The 16568-nt window shown below is 39.2% G+C and overlaps 1 protein-coding gene across 2 annotated transcripts in view; it reads right to left on the reverse strand.

Moving 5' to 3' along the window:
- Positions 1–16568, reverse strand: part of LOC124136483 (ras-specific guanine nucleotide-releasing factor 2-like) — a 977843-nt gene that overhangs the window by 795253 nt on the left and 166022 nt on the right. For both annotated transcript variants that reach the window (XM_046502407.2, XM_046502406.2), the window contains one exon: positions 4019–4191. In XM_046502407.2, coding sequence (XP_046358363.1) covers positions 4019–4191 — 173 coding nt within the window. The remainder of the gene's footprint in view (positions 1–4018; positions 4192–16568) is intronic.

A 16568-nucleotide genomic window follows, 5' to 3' on the forward strand; every position in this document is an offset into this window, starting at 1 on the left:
TTTAGCTGACAATCTTGTGTTTACATTCTCCGTAACGAGTTATAGAATGAAGCAAGGTGACAACCCCGATCTATGATGTGGTTCAACATTAACATGTGGATTATCTGGGATTGATCGAGCCTGCTGGTACATCCATATGATTACCAATGTGACTGAGTATGACTGAACAGCCACTTTTTAGGCTGCAGACGAGCCAGATATTTTGAAACAAGGAATCTGCATGGTGTGACCTGTCAATTTCAAGATTTCACGGATCCAAAGCCAAATAGTGACAGAACTTAGACATTTGTGTTCCAGACATAGTGGATCGTGTATGATTTTCTTAATTGTGCTGTTCTGAAATGAATTTTATCAAGTTTGATAAGCTGTCACTTCAGCTGGGACATTGTTTTCGTGGACTTTCTAAGGGGAGTTTTTTCTGATGGACTTTCAAATCCCCTCCTGCCAAAATCTAACAGTGGTGGTTGACGGAGATGGCAACGAATATCGATCAGAAAAAGGTTTGTAAACATGTTGTCATGAATAAAGTTTTTCAAACAATTTTTATAATGTTATATTTTACTTTCATTGTCAGTTGTTTCAATGAGGAAATAGCTTAAATTGTTCCAATTCTGGTCACCATAGAACATTTCTCTAACAGTTTCATAAACGTTTCATTTGTATGCAAAAGATATGCCTTCGTTGAATGTTTTAATGTCATCATCGAAGCAGTCAGGGTTGCGGCTTAGAACACCCAAACATCTGATATCAAACTACCGTATTTCCTCTATTTGACGCCATCTATTAATTTCGCTAGAGCCCTTGACTCGGCGTGTATTAGAGACCTGGCTGGTATAAGAGACCCAGCATGTATTAGAGGAAGTAAAGATTCGTTTTACAGTTTTGTCTGATCGATAGTCTTACTTCGCAAAGTGCATCAAATCATGTGAGCACCTTGATTAAAAACATGAAAAGATTTGGAAAATATCTGTTGACGGTACACATGCTTTGCAAAGCCTGCAATCGACTGAATGTTGATTTCTTTACACGATTTTGACTGGACTCATTAGTCTAGCCGAAATGTAACTCCATAATTCCAGCCTCGTTCAACAAGGGTGAAAACTGGACTTTTATAGTCAGTTAATTCACTTGTTACTGAACAAGAAAGAATTTGGAAAAAAGCAAACTACAAAATGTTGATGTTTGTTTTGACATTTTAACTTTTTCATGTATAACTTTCATGGTATTCTTATTGAACATAAATGATAGGTAAGCGTTAAGATTATAATGCAATTTTATCATTAGATTAACTACGTTAGTTCTTTGATTATTATCACATTTATTAGAATCGGTCATTTCTCCCGAATAGTCTTTCTCCTACAGTAATTAATAAGAAACATGATTTTTATTTCGTTATATAGGGGGCACGGGTGGCCCAGTCTAAGGTGACGCAATTCGCTGTGCAGAGTTGCGTCCCTTGGACACGCCAGAAACTTATGATTGTGGGTTCAAATCCTGGTTCGCCCCGATTATGTTTCTAGGTTTGTCAGCACCATACCCATGCTCGTGGGTTTCACCGAAGTTGTAAACGTCTGAGACCTGCATCACTTCGGGCTTTCCTCCAACATTAAGCTGACATGCCGTGATATAACTGGAATACTGTTAAAAGCGGCCTTAAACCAAACTCACTGACTCATTCACTCTCGTTATATATATACTCTTCAAAAAAAGAAATGCACAGGTAGTATGCAGTTCATTGAACCTGGCTACACAAAAAATCCGGTATATAAATTGGATATATGTTATTGCAAAATGTAGGTGGCCTAATATTTGACAAATGGTGCGTCAAAACGCAGCCATTGTCGGTTTGCAATGTCTTAAATGGCATTGTTTTCACACATGTTCACAACTGTCATGGAGGAACACAGTAAAGCAAAATGCACGTCCAAGCTATGACGTATCTCGTGGTAGTGGCTATAAAAAGGCAAGCATAAGCCAATAACTTGTCATTCAATTGTCAACATTTTTCAAGTTAAAAAATGCCGAGACTCATCGTTGCCGATCGGAACATTGCCATAGGACATATCCAAAGAGGGGAATCGCAGTCATCTGTTGCACGCCACTTCAACATCCACCACAGCAACATTTGCCACCTTTGGGACCGATACACACAGTTCAATTCAACTGCACCCCTGCACAGGATGTCTACATTTGACTGTTCCACCTGCATTGTGTATGTGAATTCGACAAATTCAGTGGCAGTAGTGTAATATCGTACACCAAGAGATCTGACTTGATTGTGGTTCAGGGAAATTAGACAGCAAATCGCTTCATGAATCAAATTCTTCATCCTCACCTTCTTCCAATCATCGACCGCCAGAGGATACTGTTTCAACAGGACAACGCTCCACTGCACACAGCTCGTGTCACGGTAGAGTACCTTCATAATGCCAACATCAACATCTACCGGCACATAAACCAGAAGTTGATATCTTTTGCGTTGTGACTGACAGTGAGCCAGTTAAATTGGCACCAATTACGTCATAATGTAAGGCCTCATAACGGCATAACATTATCACACTTATTTTGAGCTTCCAACTTTCAATGTGAGAAAAATAAAAGTATATTTGCAAACACTGATATTAACTAATTCTAAAATTGTGTTTTGTTTCAAATAAGTAAGAAAGTGATTTGTGTGTGTGTGTACACTTCCCCTTTGAGTAGCTTTTCCAATATGGCTGCCATCATGGCCAACTTGGAAATGAGATTCAAAACTTTTGAACAAATTCAGGTGTCATCATTGCTGAGAACAATCATGTGAAGTTTCAGTTTCATTGGTCCAGTGGTTATCATAGCGGCCATATTTAAAACAGTTCAGAATTCTGTAAGCAGTTATAAGAGTTCCACAGCTGGGATAATTCATACAGTGTTTACAAAGCTCGACAACCTGACAGATGGACGGAGAACAGGCAATGCACCACTTCAGTGAAGTGAGCTAAAAGTGCAAATTCAAACATAGCGAATTTGTGTAAACGTTCATTTGCATTTTGGCTTTTGATTCAATCAAAATAACAAAATCAACCTCATTCCATATTGTTTACATTTGCAATAATATAGGACATTGCATAATTTACATTGGAATGTTGCAATTGGCAGTATTTACAAAGACTAATCTAAAATTTAAAACACTGCTTGGATGCCTTCAGAATAAGTACATAGGTCTCACTTTATTTAGCCATTATGTAAATTCAGTGATGGTCGATGCATTTTTATAGTTATTTTCAAAGAATTACCCAACAATTTTCCAATTGTTTTCCCCAGAAGAGTACTTGACCATATTCTGCTATGTAAACACATGATGAAGATAGTAGCAGTATGAGGTGACATATATATCTGAAATAATGTGTCACAAAATTGGTATTATGAGAATGTGTTTGTATTTGGGGAAAAAACATTTTGACCTGCTCTAACCCTACAAATCATAACATACCATGTATACCCAGTACTGGCATTTCAATCAATTTCAAATTAAAATATTTTGGCATCATACTTCAAGAGGACAATGGTTATGCAGCAGCCAGTTATGATGTAATCAATGTGCGATATGTTACAAAGTAACAACTATTTTCCTTGTTGGCACAGTTGGAGACATTCTGATCATCACACAGTCATGGCCATGGTAAATAATGGGTTTTTCAATACTGTCAGGATATAAAAAAAATAGATAAGAGTTTAAGTGATCTGTATTATGTTTGCAAATAGTTTATCTTAAGTACCTATCCATTTATGATACTAATTATTGACATACATATTCCAATTTCATCATGCTTTTGTTTAATTAAGTATCTATGACACATACAAATCAATATCAGATATGAAAACCCTAATGACCCAGCAATAATTAAATTATTCTGAGCTGGACATTTCACAAAAAGCACTGACTAGCACTAACTTGTATTTAAGGCAGGCTCAAATACAGATGCACAAATAAAATGAAACCCTAAAATCTAAATATCCTTCTATATGGTACAGTACAAACCTTTGCTAGATGAAGGCGGCCATTGGAAGCTCTCACAGTCAGGAGAATGTGATTTGTGAAAAGGAATATCTGACGAACTACCTCCTTTTTTGATTCCTTAAATGAAGAGCTAAAAGACCCCAGTCTTCCACGACTTGATTTTCCTCTCTCATGAATCACCTGCAGCAAAGGCCCTGGAAACCACAAAGAATAGACATACTTACATTATTCCTCTCTACAGCACTAACACAATGGTTTGTTGTGCTTTACTGCCCTCTGTGAGAAAGACGCAGCATTAAACATGTCTTCCCTCGCATAAACATAAATGAAAACTTCTTCCGATTAGATTTCTACAGAAATTAAATCACATGCCAGTCAAAGTTATGATTATTCCATCATTAAATGTCAATTCTTAAATGCTTAAAGATATTTCATTACAGTGGCAGACACATGTGTTCTAATTTTACGTGTACATAAACTGCACCAGAAAAAAATCAATATATATAGCTTGAGCTATTGGTGAAGCAATATCACTAAAACAGCAATAAACATATTCGGGTTCACATACCAGTAATGAAACAAGTGATAGATTAACCATTCTAAATCAAACATCAAGTCGACTATTGTAATTTCCGCTCTTATAGCATCAGAAAATTATTGTTGAAGATGTCTGTGTTGCATGTCAAGTGTTAATGCTATGCAAGAAGGAAGAAAATGCTACATCCTGGCTTTTGGAGAAGATGCTGTAGCTTGTGCTAGATTTACCTCAGCACAGACCTAATCTACAGCCAGGGAATACGCACCTACCCTTTTACATCCCAACATTATGTCACAGACATCTACAGACTAAACCCACTGACCACAGCCTTGAACATCTCCCTGCCTGGTGATAACCAAGGTTGTATTGATCTAGCTGCTTCAGGTTTACCAGATCATTTTTCAAAGCCGCATTGACTAGGCTACAAATTTTGAGGAATAAGAGTGATATGGAGGTAGCCTGGTCCTCAAGCCAAAATCAATAGCAGAGCATTGAGTGAATCCATACTGTGGCCAGCAAGCGAGGCAGGTTGGACGGCAGGCAGTGATACAGGTATCGGTTTCTGCCACTAAAGTACCAATTATATCAGCTTGGACCACCTAAAATGTCTGTCCATTTTGTAATCCCATATGATGGAAAACTATGATGTGCATGACACCCTCAGACATTTTTAAGAGTTTTTAAATAACATAAAATTCATTTTGTTTGAATCATACAGGATTTATAACTGAGAAACCATTATATATGAACATGTTCCTGAACTATTTCACTGTTAGACTAAAATACACATCAAGGTGTTCATTTCATATGTATGTAGGCCAGAAGCCCACTTACATAACAAATACAGTAAAGTATGTGCATTTTTTGTACATAATAATATATAAAAGGAATTAGGATGCTTTCTCGTATCAATAGAAGATGTACATATATCTTTTAGATAAATTTATTTTTGGATAACAAAAGTGTTTTGAATTTATCATATTGGGATGATGGCTGTATGCTCATGCGTTAGAGAGATAACAGTCTTAAATTATTACAGCATACACATTATGATAAGAAATGATATTCATCTTGTATAACAAGATTACAGAACGGATAATTTGCAGTGTCAAATCAAAGTTTAACCATCTCCCCCATTCATAAAAGTAACAGACCAGATCTAAAATGTTACAAAATTTTCTCTCAGTTAAAAGATTTAGAGATATATCAGGTTTCAATAGTCTCTGGAATTCTTTTATGCACACAATATCATGAGCTACTTTCTGAGTACTGTTCAAACTCTTGAAGAAGATATTGATAGCTACATTCCTACATGCTCTGATCCAGACAAATTTAAAACTGTGCTCAACAAATGACATAGTAGAGAAGCATAAGTGTTATAAAAGAGATTTTTATGTTTCACAAGCATATTGTGTACCTTTTAGGCAATTCATGCATTTCAATAAGTTTCAACTAATATTTTAAAGCTCGGCACATATAATTCCACATTCACCATAAACTATAGCATTAGTTGTCTGGAGACCTAGGTATAAATTACAATCAAATGCAATTCTATTTTTTTCAAATATTTATACACCCCAAATCCCTAAGTTACATAGAAGTATGGGTTGTATTTGGTTGAAAAATACTTTAAGGCAAACATGAGGTTTGACCAAGCCTGCTCCATGATGTGCTCAACCACAATCAAAATTGATTACAATGATATGGGAAGGGTGGGGGTATTGGGTCCTCAAAGAGGCAGGGATGGACCTAAACCAGTATATTATTTTCAAATAAGAAAATCATAAATATGAACATTATTTTATTAGTTTTATTGAAAAAATATATATAAAATATAGTATATTATGAAAATAAAGGTATAAATTTTGTTTAAATTATGCAAAGGGAGATAATTTGAAAAACAAGAGTAGAACAGTGGAGACCGTTGGCTGTCAGTGAGGTAAGATGCATGGATAGCCGCTCTTGCTGTTTGGCTCACATGGAGCTAGGCATTGTTACATTTCTATCTTTCGGAAATAAATAGATAAATAATTTCACTTAGGTTTTGGTCAGGTTAAGATATTGGCATATTTCTTTGCTTGGTGAACTGCTGTTGCACGGACATCTCGCCCAATGCGTCAAGTCTCAGTTTTCGCTTGGTCGCGTTACGGCGAACTCGTCGGCGGTCGTCAATATGGATAATGATATACACAGGCAAGTGGATGATGATATCCTTAATACATTTTAGGAAACATCTACCAATGCAGAATTCGCAGATACTTACATTACAATGGTGTCCAAAAATCGCAAACACAATGATGTGTCTCAGAAATAAAAATTGTGCCAGTGAAATCTGTAGTGATATTTTCACCAGTTGTCCCAGACTTAGCCTTAAAAATTTGAGCGCACTTTCTTTAGCTCGTGACATTTAAAAAACTATTGGTGATGGTTAAAAAACTGCAAAAATGAGATCTGGCGATTTACTGCAAATCTATGAGGCCTTGTCCTTAACATCAATTGGTGACATCCGATTCAAGGGTAGTGTCCCAAAAATCCTGAGTCAAAGCAAGAGAGTCATTTACAATGTTTACTATGATGTGAACATAGGGGAAATAGTTGATCAACTAAAAGGTCAAAAGGTCATTGAAGCAATGTGTTTACTGTATGGGAGGGAAAAAGAAATTACCACTTCTGTTCTTGCTGACATTTACAACCCCTTATCTTCCCAAAAGAGTCAAAATGTACTTTCAATCATTCCGGGTGCTGCAATTGTCAATTGTCAACAATTCAGGCACATTTCATCTCAATGCAAAAGTAAGACTCCTGTGTGCACAAGATGTGCTGGGGCTCAAAAGGTTGATGATTGTGACACTGAGGCAAATTTCAAACTGTCGAAATTGTGGAGGTGATCACAGTGCAAATATGACAGGTAGCAGTATCTGTCCAAAGAGTAGAAAAGAAGGCGTTCTATGCCAAAGCTGCTCGATTTGTCAAGGTCAATCATTCATCCTCCTATGCATCCACTGTGACTAGCCATGTTTTTTTTTGCATCAGTAAACAAGACAACAGCCATTGTTCACACATGTGCACCAAAACCACCCTCTGCAGGAAACGCTGTCTGTGGTTGTTCTTGCAACTGCCCTGTACATGGTTCAAATGTAGATGAAGTACAACAAGTATTTGTCACAGAGTGACGAAATATCCCCCGCCTGTACACCATAGTACCAAATATGAAGACAATCCAGCGATTAGTTCTTGAGATATTGTGGCAACACCGTTTTCCAACTCCAAAAACAGATTTGCCTGCTGTGACCTTGAAAATTGGGTCAAGGTCACCAAATCTGACAGGTGTATGCAGTGTCTGTATATACACTATAGTTCCAAATATGAAGACAATCCAGCGATTAGTTCTTGAGATATCGCGGCAACACCGTTTTCTAACTCCAAAAGCAGATTTGCCTGCTGTGACCTTGACAATGGGGTCAAGGTCACCAAAACCGACTGGTGTCTGCGGTGTCTGTATATACACTATAGTTCCAAATATGAAGACAATCCAGCGATTAGTTCTTGAGATATCGCGGCAACACCGTTTTCCAACTCCAAAAGCAGATTTGCCTGCTGTGACCTTGACAATGGGGTCAAGGTAACCAAAACCGACTGGTGTCTGCGGTGTCTGTATATACACTATAGTTCCAAATATGAAGACAATCCAGTGTTTAGTTCTTGAGATATCGCGGCAACACCGTTTTCCAACTCCAAAAGCAGATTTGTCTGCTGTGACCTTTAAAATGGGATCAAGGTCACCAAAACCGACTGGTGTCTGCGGAGTCTGTATATACACCATAGTTCCAAATATGAAGACAATCCAGTGTTTAGTTCTTGAGATATCGCGGCAACACCGTTTTCCAACTCTAAAAGCAGATTTGTCTGCTGTGACCTTGAAAATGGGATCAAGGTCACCAAAACCGACTGGTGTCTGCGGAGTCTGTATATACACCATAGTTCCAAATATGAAGACAATCCAGTGTTTAGTTCTTGAGATATCGCGGCAACACCGTTTTCCAACTCTAAAAGCAGATTTGTCTGCTGTGACCTTGAAAATGGGATCAAGGTCACCAAAACCGACTGGTGTCTGCGGAGTCTGTATATACACCATAGTTCCAAATATGAAGACAATCCAGTGTTTAGTTCTTGAGATATCGCGGCAACACCGTTTTCCAACTCTAAAAGCAGATTTGTCTGCTGTGACCTTGAAAATGGGATCAAGGTCACCAAAACCGACTGGTGTCTGCGGAGTCTGTATATACACCATAGTTCCAAATATGAAGACAATCCAGTGTTTAGTTCTTGAGATATCGCGGCAACAAACAGGTGGGACGTACGGACGGACGTACGGACGGTCGTGAATACTATATCCCCCGCTTCGTGCTTTCGCGCGGCGGGGGATAATCAACTGAATCAGCACCAATTGAGGCCATTACTTTGACCCCATCTCCCATTCAAGGTAGTTCCCCTCAAAATGTCTTGACCTTCCTGTTAGAAGTCATTGCTAGTTGTGTCAACATAACTAGCAAAGAAGAGCAAATAGATCGCATGGTTTATGCTTCAAAACCCATTCATTTCTTGATGTGTCAAGAGATATCTTGAATAATTTGCATGTTGATAATGATAACGTCGAATAATGGATAAAGCTCTCATTTTCCTTACTCTCTTGCACTGGAATGCTCAAAGTCTTGTCCCATGGAGATAACCACAAACACTTTTTATCAAGTATTGCACGACTGCCAGATACTATTTGCGTCCAGGAAACGTTTTTATGGCCTGAAAGTAATTTCAAAATGAACGGTTATACTAGTTTGCATCAGGACAGACAGTTACATATATATATGTCCGAGGTTTTGCTAATGTTATTAGTGGTTGGCGATCCTGCGATACTGCGGCTATTCTAAGCAGAAACATCTTTGCCATTATCAAAAGATGGTTTAGGGCTTTAGGCTTTGTTAACAAAATGTTTTTTTAAGTCTCTGAACATTTTTCCGACTGCTCTTCATCAGTGTTCCCTCACTATTGCGCCCTTCAACTTCGGGTTGGTGTGTGGATAAAATCGATAGTTTATATTTAGATATAGCAAATTATATGCCCTTCAAAGGTGGATCTTATTTAGATTTACCCTCGTATTATAAAAAGAGAAAAGCCATAATTTATGTAAAAAATAAAGGCGATGACTGTTTCAGAATCATGATAAGATCTGCATTGTTCCCCGTAGACAAAAATCCGGATAGACCTTCTAGCTATCCCCAAAACGATGGACTAAACCTTGATGGTATAGACGAACCTACACCAATCTCGCAAATTGATAAGGCAGAAAAGCAAAATAATTTAGCTATAAATGTTTTCGGACATTCTTCTAAAGGAATTGTTGTACACAGGATAAGCTCCACCCCGGAACATATTCCGAGAATCAATTCATTTCTGATCTAAAAAGATGATAAACATCATTATACATGGATGAAGAGTTTAAGCAGGCTATTATGCCATCAAAAAAAACATGCAGGAAAGAAATATTTCTGCGAAAGATGCCTGCATGGGTACAGCAGACAAGATCTATTAGAAGCACATAAAGAAGACTGTAGAGGTGTTGGACAGACTGCTTTCAGGATCTATATGCCTGAAGAGGGAAAAAATATTCCCATTTAGTGCTCTACACTAAATACGTTTATTGAAAACCGCTCAAACATCTTCTTTACCATTTCCTGTTTATACTTTTCCCTTGTTTACACTATGACATCATTGTCCCGCCATCTCCTTTCAGGTGACGTCACAACGTCTAACCCCGTAACTGGTGACATCATCACTTGCTATCTTTTTGCCTTTCGCTGTGCTTCGTTGATGCGCTATCTCTAGCTTTCACAGTTCAATTTTATTAACAACCTGAGTCACAATCCATAGTCAAGGCCAAGCTGGATAAAGAAGTCATGTTGGGTAGGATAGCTGGGCCCTACTACGACCCACCATTCGAAAGTTTGCAAGTGTCGCCTATTGGCTTGGTCCCAAAGAAGCAAGTCACCACATCCTCACACAGGCCAGTTCAGGATAACTATTGATTAATTCATCATCTTTCATTCCCACAGGGTACTTCAATTAATGATAATATTGCACAACAAGAGTGCTCTGTTACCTACGCACGCTTTGACGAAGCCGTGGCCATGGTACAACAGCTTGGCCAAGCAGCTCAGTTAGCAAAATTTGACATTAAGTCAGCTTTCAGGGTAATTCCCGTACATCCGGCGGACTTTGAACTACTGGGTATCAATTTCCAAGGCTTGTATTATTTTGACAAATGTTTGCCCTTTGGTTGTGCAAGTTCATGTTCAATCTTTGAAAAGTTTAGTTCCTTTCTACAGTGGTGTATGCAGCAGGACCTCCCAAACGGCCAGCTTATGCACTATTTGGACGATTTTCTCACAGGGGGTTAGTCAGGCACAGCTGAATGTAACCAAAACCTGCATATTTGAGCCAATTTGGTGTTCCGGTAGCTCCCGAAAAAACAGTGGAACCCACTACCTGCATCCCGTTTCTGGGTCTCAAGATCGACACAATGGCTATGCAGGTCCGCATACCACAAGACAAAATTGGCGCCGTTACCATGGAGATCAGGGGCTTGATTGAAACAGGTAAAAATAAGATCAAAAAGCACCAGTTGCAGTCACTGGTGGGTAAACTCAACTTCATATGCCGCGCTATACCGATGGGTCGTGCGTTCTGCCGCAGATTTATTGACCTCATCGAATCCGGATTACACGGTGGGTAAAACAGGACCTCTCTATGTGGCTAACATTCTTGTCGGGTTCAATGGTATGTCAGTGTTTCAGGAAAGTGAGTGGGACGACAATGAAACCCTGCAGCTATACACGGATGCTGCCGGCAGTGCAGGCTTTGGTGCATATTTTCAAGGACACTGGGTCTCAGGAAAGTGGCCCCGGCATTGGGTTGAGGACGGTACCACTAGAGATATGACATTACTGGAGTTGTCTATGCGATTGTGGGGAAAGTCTCTGGCTAACAAAAAAGTCTTATTCACTTGTGATAACCAAGCGGCAGTGTACATTCTCCTGTAAAGGGCCAAAGACGATGTCATTGGTCAGACAGCTTGTTCTGCTTTCCCTCAAATTTAACATTCTTTTCAAAGCTCAGTACCTGAGTACACATAACATTATTGCTGACGCATTACAGCATTAGAAATTGGCACTAGTCCTGTAGTCCTTACCAAACTGCCCAATGGTAAAGGTATTGTAAACAGCACACAACGAGTGAGTATAAAAACACGTCTTGTTTATTTCAATTCATACTCAAAACTAACTGCAATACATCCGTTACTCCCTTGACAACCATACATCAATATCCTAGCAATATTACCTCACATATTCTATTACTTACCCTACGATCTATCTCTTAGCAACTTCCGAATCCATTCGTTCATCTAACTTCTATTTACATTCGATACACTTCCGGTAAATACTCTTCCGGTAATCAGAGTTACTCCCCTTAGCCCATTCGCACAATACTAACATTCCTCCCTCCTAGACAATGAATGCTTATTGCTAATCTATAAGAGTAACCTTCTACCCATTTACTCAGAGGATCAGTCATAGCAAAAATATATTTGTTTCCACGTTCAGTTGTAGGAAACGGTCCCGCAAAGTCCATATGCCATGACTGGAGTGGTCTCACAGGAATGTCAAGATTTCCTACTGGTTGCTTATCCGGTTGAGTTGGATTTTTCCTTATTTGACATTTCTGACAGGACTTACACCATGACATCACATCATTCCTCCATCCGAACCAGAAGAATTCACTTCTAACAGCATCTACAGTTTTGTCTGGTCCAAAATGTCCCATCCTGTCATGTAATACTGTTAGTAAAGTCTTTGCTTCACTCTTAGGACACACAGTTCTGTGTTTACCATCTACAACTTCTATCACCAGCACACCCTCCAATATTTTCAGCATCTTGCCCTGTGCAGTTAGTAGACTATTCACATGTGTTGAGATATCTTTAGGTTTATTACCAGTCTCCAACCACTCTTTCATTGCCTGTATGTCTTGGTCACTGTCTTGTAACAACACTATTTCTTCTTTTGTCCATAGACCCCCTAGGCAAATAGCATCAACCTAAACATTTTGCGGTGCACGTGACAAGGCATCCGGTACAACCATTTCTTCGCCTGGACGATGTTGAATCTTGAAATCATAGCTCTCCATAGCAACACGCCATCTGGCCAACTTCCCTTTTGGTTCTTTCAACTTCAGCAAGTAGGACAATGGTTTATGGTCACTTATCACTGTAAACTTGTTTCCTTCCAAATACATGCTGAATTTATCTAGAGCCCATACTACTGCCAAACATTCTTTTTCTGTTGCTGAATTATTTCGTTCAGGTGCAGATAATGTCCGTGAAGCATACTCGATCACTCTACCAGACTGACTAAGGACTGCCCCTAACCCGATGTTGCTAGCATCTGTCTCTACCACAAATTCTTCCTCAAAGTTTGGATATACCAGCACAGGGGTACTACTCAATTTCTCACGTAACACTTCATATGCTTTCTCACATTCATCTGTCCACCTTTTTAAAATAGCATTTTTCTCTGTCAGACTATTCAGTGGTTTAGCAATTTTAGAAAAATCACGCACAAACCTCCTATAATAAGACCCTAAACCTAAGAACCTTCTCACTTCAGTTGCGTTAGTTGGTCGAGGAAAGTTTCTCACTGCGGATATTTTCCCTGGATCTGGTCTGATACCAGTCTCATCCACTATGTGACCAAGGTATTTCACTTTCTTTTGGCAAAGTTGCATTCCTTCCCATTCAGTTTCAGACCTGCCTGTCTAAGTCTATCACACACTTTCTGAATATGTTCAAGATGTTCGTCAAAACTTCTTGAGTAAATTATAATATCGTCCAGATATATCAGCACAATTTCCCAATTGAGGTCACCCATTATATTCAGCATCATGCGTTGAAATGTTTGTGGCGCATCTTTTAGCCCAAAGGGCATCACATTAAATTCAAACAATCCTTTATGACACACAAAGGCTGTTTTTGATTTGTCATCTTCATTCATGGGAATCTGGTAATAGGCCTTATTCAAATCTAACGTTGTGAAAATTGTGGCTTTGCCAAGGGCAGCTAGACTATCGTCGATCCTTGGTATTGGAAAGCTGTCACCTACCGTCCGATCATTCAAACGAGTAAAGCCCACACAATAGCGCGTACTTGAATCTGCCTTCTGTACAAACACTAAACGACTGGCCCAAGGACTGTTGCTAGGTCTAATGAGTCCCTTATCCAAACTGTCCTGAACAAATCCCTCAATATCTTTCAATCTATTGTGGGGTACCCGGCCTGGCCTCTGTGACACCGGTGTTGAATCGCCAGTTGGAATACAGTGTTCGATTACATTTGTACACCCTTATTCCCCATTTATCGAGAACACATCAGAATTCTTCTTTATGACTTTGTAGAGTCTCTTTTGTTGATCTGAGCTTACATCAGAATCATTCAACAATTCTCTTGCCATCTTCTCAATCTTCTCTCCCGTAGATATCTCAGTTGTACGTGCTTTCTCAGGAATGCTTGCAATAACAGGATTATCAATCAAGTCAGTAGAAAATGTCCCAACAACTGTACCAGCTGTTATCTGAACACTATCATTGTGTGGGTTAGTCATATGCAACAATATGGTACCATTATCTCTGACCTTCTCTAACACTCTGCCACATCCAATTCCAAATCGTTCTGACCCTCGATATCCAGCCGATTCCACAAGTCCAATATTTCCAGACATTTCTTCTCCATTTGCAACAGTACCTCTCACAACTACAAACTGACGAGGGGAAAATGTCACATTACTTGTAGCGTAAATCAAGTTGACTTGTGGAGATGATGAACATTTCTCTGATACATTTTCCTGATTCGACAGATCTCTCACTTCACAACAGTCATCACCCAGAGTATATTTCAGTCCTAGTTTAGATATGATATCCATACCAAGAATAGCTGGGTAAGCCGATTTCCTCACTACTGTAAACCGGTGTGAATCCATATAATTTGACCCAATCTTGCAGTCTGTGGTTAAATCATACACAACAGATATTCTCTCCCCATCTACAGTTCGTGGTGAAAAATGAGGTTTGTCACGTTTGCCTCTCATATGCATGGCTAACTGTTCAGTTATAACACTGATCTGAGCTCCAGTATCTAACAACCACCTACACTTTCTCCCCCCAATATAACCAGGAATTTCAATCTTTGAATAATCAGATATATCTTGTGATATTGTAGCAGATACAGTTCTTTCCCAGTTATTTGTTGGCGAAAATTCATTAGCCAGAAATGTTCGCCCATCATCTCTAGCCTCTAGTAGTTTCCCTGAAATCTTGTTTCCCCAATCGACCTGCCTGACAATCTGCACATATTTGCTCTGTGTCCAAAACGACCACACTTGTGACATTGCCCATTGAATTTCTTGAAACATTCCTTAGCAATATGACCCAATCTGCCACATGAATAACATTTTACTTCCCTTTTCTTTGACTCTGCTGACTTTACAACTGCAGCTACAGTTTCTGACAATGACTGTTGAGCTAACTTCAACTCTTCTAATTTAGCAACAACAGATTGATCATCCTCATGTGACATGTCACTACCTGCTAACATTCTTACTGTTGCACTCTTACTCTGACCACATTCTACATATATCTGATTTGCCTTCTTTACAACATCATCCAATGAGGCCTCTTCAGCTACTAGCCACGACAGTTTGTCTTTTATATTTGCATTCAAGGCTTTTCGAAAATGAGCCAAAACCAGACATTCTTGGTCAACAGATCTAGTTATATCTGGGAATGCTTTTTGACACAATGATTCTAGAGCAAATCTCAAAGCAATCGGAGACTCACTTTCCTTCTGAAGCCTGTTTGTCAACTCCAATTGAAACTGTTGCACAGATTGTCCCTTGCTAAATCTCTTCAATAACGCCCCTTTCGCTTCTGTATAGCAGTCTTGATGAGCATCGGGTAGACTGATGAAGAATTCCCTTGCATCGCCCTTCAAAGATAGGTGTAGACTAGCGGCCATTTTCCTGTCGTCATTCATATCTTTCACGATGAAAAACGCCTCAAGTTGCTTCAAATGACTCTTAATATCATTACTATCACCACTGTCCCACTGAGAAACACCTATTCCTGCCATTTTATCTTCTTTTTAACCGCTGCCACCAATGTAAACAGCACACAACGAGCGAGTATAAGAACACGTCTTGTTTATTTCAATTCATACTCAAAACTAACTGTAATACATCCGTTACTCCCTTGACAACCATACATCAATATCCTAGCAATATTACCTCACATATTCTATTACTTACCCTACGATCTATCTCTTAGCAACTTCCGAATCCATTCGTTCATCTAACTTCTATTTACATTCGATACACTTCCGGTAAATACTCTTCCGGTAATCAGAGTTACTCCCCTTAGCCCATTCGCACAATGCTAACAGTATCCTAAGGACTAGTAGACATTGGCCCATTTTAAGGGTTTTGCTTTATGTTATCATTATAAGGACTAGTGGACAAAAACTGTTAGTTTCTAACCCTGCATTATCGAGGTTTCAGTAAGACCGCTTCCGACAAGTAGCTCCAACTGCAGACCACCACCAGACACCGCTGCCAGACGATATTTGGGGGATTTAGAAGCTGAAGCCATGAGACTGCTACGGCTGTCTTTTACAAGCAATACTTGGTCAACTTACCAGACGGGTCTAACAGCATTTCAGCACTTCCTGTCTACCCATGATCTGAGGGATGAATGGCCAGTTCCAATAAGTCACATTGTTCATTTTATTGCTTCAATGTCTGTAAGACAATGCTCTATCAATACCGTCAGAACCTATATTTCTTCAATAGCAACGTATCATAAATTAAATGGCCTTTGACACTGTTGCGACAATTTCCTCATCAACAAAGTTATCTCTGGCATGTCTAAGAGGCG

Source organism: Haliotis rufescens, unplaced genomic scaffold, assembly GCF_023055435.1.
Source record: "Haliotis rufescens isolate VD_foot unplaced genomic scaffold, xgHalRufe1.0.p SCAF_1, whole genome shotgun sequence".
Classification (NCBI taxonomy): Eukaryota; Metazoa; Mollusca; class Gastropoda; order Lepetellida; family Haliotidae; genus Haliotis; species Haliotis rufescens.